At 43.7% G+C, this 8,564-nt stretch overlaps 1 protein-coding gene across 1 annotated transcript; it reads right to left on the bottom strand.

Moving 5' to 3' along the window:
- Positions 1–870: 870 nt before the first annotated feature.
- Positions 871–1,815, bottom strand: LOC101416231 (olfactory receptor 5P76-like). The gene has a single exon (XM_012524020.1). It carries the CDS (start codon positions 1,813–1,815, stop codon positions 871–873), a length of 945 nt encoding a protein of 314 aa, XP_012379474.1.
- Positions 1,816–8,564: the final 6,749 nt, after the last annotated feature.

The following is an 8,564-nucleotide window of genomic DNA, read 5'->3' as shown; positions in this document are numbered from 1 at the left end:
ACACTAAGAGGTCACAGGGAAAAATGAATGTGGAGTCTTCACCATACCATACTTAATTAAGTCTCCTGAGGTAAATGAAGATTTTAGAGGAGAGACAGTCCAATCCCTTGGAAATTTCCGAGCAGAAAGGGCCTGTCCATGAACAAGTTACCCCAGCAGTTTGCTCTTCACTGTCTCAATGCCATCCAGAGAACTGGATTCTCCTGGAAATATTTTGGTGTTTGGTTCACTCAGTCTGCAAGGAGTTCAGGAGCCGTACTCATTCTTGTATGGAAATCCAACCCTTTTGACCTGACTGAGGAATTCATAGGATAGACAAGGGGTCTCCTCCTCTGCTTTGCTTGGGACTCCTATATTCATGACCAGATAAAGAGGACAGGTACACAGGCCAGCACTTGGGGACGACAGCAAATGACTTTCTGCAGTCATAGGTTTCCAGCAATTTTATCTTCTATTCCACTTTATCATTTCCCCTCAGAACAAGTATAGTCAAAACTATAGTTATCAGGCTTATCACAGGATGAACTGCTGTTGAAAATGTACACATTCTTAAAGTTGTGGAAGGAAGATAACATAACTTAAAGAACTAATTCTAAAAAAACCCCACAAATACAACATAAAATCAGCTGATTAAGTATTTTTTATGTGAACCAATTTGTGTTTCATTTCATTCCATTAATGGTAATTTGCAGTCATGTTCTGATTGAATGTTTGATATTGGAAAATCTACCCCCAAATTTGTAACTGCTCCACAGTTGCGAGTGATTTACAGCAGATTTTCACCACAGGTACACAGTTTTCTTTCATTTTATTCATATTATATTATTATATCAAATCCAATAAAATAAAAAGTCACTAAATATTAAAATATCAAGAAGATATTTTTCTATGAAGTTCTCTCTTCAGAGCCCCCTTAATCTCCTTATTCCTGAGACTGTAGATGAGAGGGTTCAGCATGGGGATCACCACCATGTAGAACACAGACACCACCTTGTTCTGGTCAGTTGAGTAGCTGGACTTGGGCATCACATAAATGAATGTAATGGTCCCAAAGTACAGAGTGACTGCAGTGAGGTGGGAGGTGCAGGTGGAGAAAGCCTTGCGGCGTCCATCGGAGGAGCGCATCTTCAGGATGGTGATGAGGATGTAGATGTAGGATACGGCTATGATAAACACTGTGACCACTATGATGGAACCTGCAGAAAATGAGGGAACAACTGCAGGAACGCTAATGTCAGAGCAGGATAGTTTAACTAAAGGAGAAAAATCACAGAAAAAGTGATTGACCCAATTTGGCCCACAGAAAAATAAGGAAAAGAAGGAAAGAGTAAAGGAGCAAGCATTGAGAAAACCACCTATGTAAGCCACAGAGAGTAACTGGAAACAGACCTGTGTGGACATTTTGGTTGAATAAAGCAGTGGGTTGCAGATTGCCACGAAGCGATCATAGGCCATAACAGCCAGAAGGAAGCAGTCAGATGTCCCAAAGAAGACGGCTGAACCAAGCTGGGTGGCACATCCAAAATAGGAGATGGTATTTTCATCCACCAGGAAGTTTACAAGCATTTTGGGAGTAACAGAAGATGAGGAGCCTATGTCAGTAAAAGCCAAATGACTCAGGAATAAATACATAGGATGATGGAGCTGAGAAGAGACTCTGATAAGAATGATTGTGCTGAGATTGCCAAATATGGTCACCAGGTAGATGCATAGGATGACGGCGAAGAGGATAACCTGAAGTTTTGGATCATCTGTTAAGCCCAGTAGAATGAATTCTGTCATTGCAGTATGATTCCTATCCCCCAGGAAATCCATGACAGTGACGCTGGTATCAAAGTTAACCTGTGATGCAAAAAATGATATTAAAGAAGTTATGACTTTGATGGTTTCATTTTTCTTGTGATACATAAGGGAAGTAATCATAAATAAAGATATTATTCAAGCATTAGTGCATATTTACAACATTGATGGGTTAATCTATATTTAAAAAATTGTTGTTATCCAAAAAATAAAATTTGTTTCGAATCATGTCGCTGTCATTTTTTATATTTTTTTCAAAATGCATTTAAGACGACTTTAGAGTTAAAGAATTAAAAAAAGGCCAAAGTACATAATGAAAAGAACTATTTAGTTTAACAAAAAATTAAAGTGTGGTGCATACAGATACTGTAATATTAAGCCATAAAAAAAAGTTCTAAGATGACTGTAACATACATGAACCTTGGAAACATTATGCTGAGTGAAATAAGTAGGCTATTTAACGGTTAATAATGCATGGTTTCACTTATATGAAATGTCTAGAAATAGCAAATTTATATGCAAAATTAGAATAGAAATTACCAGAGGAGGCTGAGAGGGGAGAAGAGGGACTTTTTGCTTGTGGGTATAGTGTGTTATTAAATGTTGGCTGTTTGTAAATGAAGAGATCTTCTAAATGTTCATATTCTAAATGAAGATTTGAGTAGTATGCGATATTTATTATGTGCACATTAAAACAGGGTTAAAATTTTAAATATACTGCTAACCTATTTTCCATTCAATAATACTTTCATTATTATTTTATAGATAAGGAAACTGAATCTGAAAGAAATAGTATCTTGCACTAGGTTACACATCAAATGGTGTATAAGATTATGAACTCTGGATCTTCTGCCTATTGCCCATAGTACAGTAATTCTGGTATAAACGAAGTTAAATCCTTACAGGGAAGATCAATAATTTGGCAATGGGTGGGTAATAGATTAGTCTTTAAACTTTTAGGCAGCTAATATTTACCGAGGTACCTATTTGGTTACTTATTCCACAATGACTGTTAATTAAGACAATTATTCAAAAGGGGAAATATAATTGTTTTAATATTAATTTCAAAAGGAATTTCAAACTGGGGTTATTAATGAGGCCCCCCTGGTAAATGTATTAAAAACTATTTAATATTTATAATTAAAAAATTGTTTTATCAAATAATGTGGAATATCCATGCCAAAAAATATGCAAAAAGCCTGTTTCATATTCAGGATATAATTAAAATAAATTTATTCAAAGAATGCAAATAATTTTATACTATATAAATGTTTTCTAATTGGAGTATTGTGAAATGAAATAGTATTTTAAAATAATTAAAATTGAATAAAGTGTAACCTGTAAAGTTAAGAAATTCACCCATGATCACATAGCTGGTGGCTGTGTTGACCACCTCCAAGCTTTCTGTCTTTATAACCAGAGTTTTGTCCAGTGTAATTTGTTTCCTGTGAAGCTAGAGGAATCAAACCCATAAATAAAGTGAGCTTTTTGCAGATATCATTACTAAAGCAAATCCCCAAGAATCACATACTTTGAATTTATTAACTATACAGTTGAGTGCTAAGTATAGATAGTGTTGAAAGACAATATGAGCTCCTGTCTTTGAGATAAATAAACAAGGAATCCTGGGTAACTTGTTTACACCTGTTCATTCACATAACTCATATTATGGAAAAATTCTAATTCACATAAACTTGCTTAAAAATGGATTACTGGATTTCATCTGCTCTATTTCCCCACTATGGCTTGCGGATAAAGCTGCAACCTTAGAGTCAAGTGTTTTGAAATGGTAAATAAGAATTTTTACAATAGATAAATTCACGACAGCCCAAATCTTACCTCTTGGAATAAGAACTCATCCATTTTTCAGTTACAAATCCAAAGTTATTGTGGTTATATAGCTATATTTAATTATTGTTTGTCTTAGTGATAAATCTCTGAAGACTGTAGAGATCCAAATGTGCAGTCAAATGCACCATGGATCATTATCACATTCTCAAGTGGATATTGAGCTCTCAGTTCACAGAAACATAACTAGCCTGTAAGGATTCTGTCAATTCCCAAGAAGTCAGATTATTAATAAACATTTTTGTTGTTTTTGTTTCTGTGTTGGTGTGCTTTCATTATCATATTATTAGGAAAATAATGTTATAAATTATATGACAGCTAAATATTGGTTCTAATTCTACTTTGATATATTAGATTAAGGGAGATTAAACTTCAGAGTTAGAAAGATAATCTTAGCTTCATTCATTCAACATGTATTCATTTTTTAAACATTTTGTACTGATATATGTAAGACACTCTACTTGGTACTTTGGGGTGTAATAGGCTGCACCACAGATAAAATAGGATTTTGAATAGCAGAGTTATTTAGCTATGAACACAACATATCTAGGAAACATTATAAAATAAATATTTTATGAGGCAGGGCATAAAGAGCCATCCATCAGCCCTTACAACTCTCCTGTATTTGTTATCCAGAAGAAGGCCACTAACACCTACCGGTTCCTTCATGACCTCGGGGAAATCAATAAGCACATCCTCCCCATGGGGTCTGCCTAGCCAGGGTTGCCACACCTCACGGCAATTCCTAACCATCGTCACATTATTGTCGTGGACGTTAAGGATTGTTTCTTCTCCATTCCCCTCCACCCCAAGGACCACCACCGGTTTGCCTTTACAGTTCCCCTCGGGAACCACGGGGGCTAGCCCCCGCTACCAGTGGAAGGTCCTCCCACAGGGAATGAAGAACAGCCCCACCCTCTGCCAAAACTATGTTAATGTTGCCATTCAACCCCTTAGACACCTGGCCTTCATCATTCATTACATGGACGATATCCTCATAGCACATGAGAATATCCGCAAACTTGAGGATGTACTCATCCTCCTTAAACAAAACTTGCTGCATATTGGGCTGCACGTCAAACCAGAAAAGGTGCAACACGTCCCCCCCCCCCCCCCTTTACCTTCCTTGGCTTCCGTATTACATCCCATGTACAGCCGATCACCCCACAGCTGCAGGTTCCTAAGCGCCTCACACTCACCGAGCTTCAACAGCTCTGCGGCAACATTAATTGGATAAGGTCAGCCATCCCTATCACCACGGCACAGCTCCAACCACTCTTTACCTTGCTCCAAACGCCGGATGGCCCTGCCGCCACAGCCGCCAGCACCGTCACTATTACGCCTCAGGCGCAGGCTGCCATCAAAACTGTTAATGACTATCTTAAAAAGTGTTCTCTGCAGTGCCACGACCCAGCTCAACCCATCCAGGCTCTCGTCCTGGCCACGCCAGGCACTCCTACCGGGGTGCTCTGGCAAGGAGGGCCACTCCAATGGCTACACCCCTCCAAAAGCAGGCTCCCAAAGATCTGCCCCGCCATACATTTATGGATCCAGCTGGCCTCAGATTTACTCACCCTGAGCCTGCACACATACAACACCTCGCCCGAGGTCATTGTCTGGCCGCTCCCCGCCAAGGACACCAGCCTCCTCATACAGGAGAACTACTCCATGCAAGTTCTCATGGAACGCTTTCACGGGTCCTTTGATAACCACTATCCTTCCCACGCACTGCTTCAGGGCCTCATCTGGCTCCCCCTTGCCAGCCAGCACCACCCCTTCCCAAACTCCACCCTGTTCCCTAACTGCACCACCATCTTCACAGATGCGTCCAAGAGTAAGTTCGCGTACGTAGCCTACCAGCCAGGTTGCAAGCAGCCTCTTACAATCACTCACATCAACCCATACTCCGTCCAGACGGGGGAGCTCCTGGCAGTCTACACTGCCATACAAGCTTTCCCGGATGAGCCCATTAACATCTTCACTGACAGCCACTATACCCTACAGGTATGCGCTGTCCTAGCTCATGCCACATTTTTCCCCCGGGAGACGCCCCTCGATCAGTCGCTAAGTGCCCTCAAAAAACTGCTGGAGGAGAGTATGGGCCATGATGTGGACCATTGACTATGAGGTGCAGAGGCGCCCAAAGATGTACTTACCAAATCCAATGGATGTGTCATGATGATGGGAATGAGTGTTGCTGGTGGGGGGGGAGAGGCGGGGTGGGGGGGTGGGGTTGAATGGGACCTCACATATATATTTTTAATGTAATATTATTACAAAGTCAATAAAAAAAAATAAAAAAAAAAAACTGCTGGAGGGCCGGGCTGCCCCGTGGTACATTACACACATCCGCAGCCATATGGCACTGCCCGGGCCCCTTGCCATGGGCAACACTCGCGGCAGATCAGGCAGTCTCCGCTCATGCCTTAACCATCGTGGGGGACACTATTAATCAGGCCAAATCACTCCATTCAAGGTTCCACTTCTCAGCAGCCTCGCTCAAGCACCTGCTGCCTGATCTTCCCATTGAGACCTGCAAGCACCTAGTATGCGCCTGTAAGACTTGCGCGCCGTTCCTGCCCCTGGGCCCGCTCCAACCCCAGGGGGTTAACACCCGCGGGCTCAAGCCCAACTCCAGATGGCAGGCCGATATCACGCACATCTCTTCCTTTGGTCGGTTAAAGTATGTGCATGTCTTTGTAGACACCTTTTCCAGTCTCTGCTACGCTGTCCCTCTCGCCGGAGAGACCGCCAAGCATTGCATCAAGGCACTGCGACAGGCCATCCTCTTCATGGGGGTCTCGTGGGACCTAAAAACTGATAACGGGCCGGCCTATCGCAGCGCCTCCTTCAGCCAATTTCTTCGCTTTTATAACATCACACATCACTTTGGCATCCCATATAATCCTCAGGGCCAAAGCATAGTCGAGAGCCTGCACTGCCGCCTAAAGGTTTGGGTGCAAAAGGAGCGGGCTCTCTGCCCCTCGAGCACCCCTGGTGATGTCATCACCTCCTGCCTCATTCATCTCAACATCCTCACCTTTGACAAGGACGGCCTTTCGCCCATTCACAGACACTGGGGGCCTTCCCCAGGGCCCACACCTGCGCCCCTAGTATACTGGAAAAATCCTGAAAACAATCAATGGAAGGGGCCCTCCCCCCTCTTAACCCAAGGGAGAGGATTTGCTTGTGTCTTTCCAGATGATGTCCCCCAGCCCATCTGGATCCCAGGCCGGAACATCAGGCCAGCCACCGGGACAACCAAGGATGACGCGGAGAGAGCGCCGCCGCTTAAGAGCCCTGCGGCATCAGATGAGCCAACTCTCCCTGACCGCAGACAATCCTGAGGAAATACAGAACCTGCTATGCCTATACCGCTCTGCAAAACGCGACCATCCCAATCCTTTTCCATCTACTACTGCTATGCTCCTCGCCATGCTCACCCTAGCCACCACCGCGCACTCCGCCGAAGTGTGGGGGGCTATTTGCCACCCCCCAGGCTTCCTCTACCTCACCCCTGAGAGCCCTACCTATCCCCACATGTACGTCTCCAACTGCTCACTTGCCTTACCCTGCTTACCCTCCTTCCCAAACACCCTCATAATCACCCCCTCCCCGCAAGGCAACTTTTACCCCCTGCGAGATTCAGCCCACAACAACCACTCGGGCACATTCATTATTCGACCTGCACCACAAACAAGCTCTCATGGCCACTGCCACCCTTGCCTTAAATAAAAAAACAAGGGGGAAATGAGGCAGGGCACGCGGCCGTTTGCTTAACACAATTGGCAAACTCTGTGCCTTGAGATGTCTCGTCTCACACTGAATGAGTACATGAAGCGGGTAGTCTTTTGCCCCCCTGTCGCTCCTGCCTTCCACGGCTGCCTCCCTTCTCACTTCCCCTGTTCTGCAAGGCCGCAGAGGTTCTGGTTCCCCTCCTCCCACGGCTCGCTCGCACGCGCAGCACCAGACCCCCTCCCCCTTCAGCTCGCACGCACAACCCCCGACCTCCCCCTGGTCCCCCATAACCAATCAGCAACCTTCCTCCCGTTCACTGCCTTATATGGTAAAACCCTGTACCAGCTATCACCTTAGCCTATATAAGCTCTTGTAACCCTGAGTAAATTGGACTTGCGCCATCCGCCTTGCTCTCCGCGGTCGTCCTTCGCGTTGCCGTGGGTCCTCAGCTCCTGCTCCGCCACTCCGCGGACCCTCCGCGCCGGGAGATTTCCACCCGCAATTTTATAAGTTATGTACACAAAGAATTGTAAAATAAAAAGAGGTTTAGATGACTTCTAGGTAAGGCTTCTTTTCATATAACTTGCCTCAGAGAGATGACTTCTGGTATGTGGCTTGTGTGATTGAGTTGAAGACAGTGAAAACAGTTAATTTCAACCCAGTGAGACTCAGTCTCAATCTTTTGCTAATCTAACTAAACTCATTTTAGAAAATCCTGCCTCAACCCCCTGATTGTCCCTTAAGCTTTATGCTTAACATTTTATACACATTATCTCATTTATTCCTGACAGTAATATGGTGAGATAAGTATTTCTATTGCCCTCATGTTGCCGATGAGAAGTCTGGGATTTAGGAGTTTAACATGTTTGTCCAGAGATACTAAACTGGTAAAAACAGGTTCAGGTGCAAATTCAGGCCATTTTGAGTGTAGAATGTGTGCTCTTCACCACTCACTGTTGTTGGGTCACCTTTCAAGACTTAAGTGCCTGCTGGTACCCACTGACACACACATAGACCCTGATTTAGACTCTTCTCTCCCACCCTCATTACCCTCTCAAATACCAAAGCTGGCTGGGGCTACAGTCTGGTACTGAAAATGAGGCCAGTATTCAGGGCCCTGTTTTAATCGCTAAAGACCAACTTCTATCGATCTTACCCCTTAATTGCTATCAAAAATG

The sequence above is a fragment of the Dasypus novemcinctus genome, chromosome 10 (genome assembly GCF_030445035.2).
Source record: "Dasypus novemcinctus isolate mDasNov1 chromosome 10, mDasNov1.1.hap2, whole genome shotgun sequence".
NCBI classification, from domain to species: Eukaryota; Metazoa; Chordata; class Mammalia; order Cingulata; family Dasypodidae; genus Dasypus; species Dasypus novemcinctus.
This window is presented reverse-complemented; position numbering and strand designations above follow the sequence as displayed.

What these genes read in the sequence shown, in the direction of transcription:
- LOC101416231 (XM_012524020.1), bottom strand. Translation starts at nt 1,815, where the DNA reads ATGGATTTCCTGGGGGATAGGAATCATACTGCAATGACAGAATTCATT.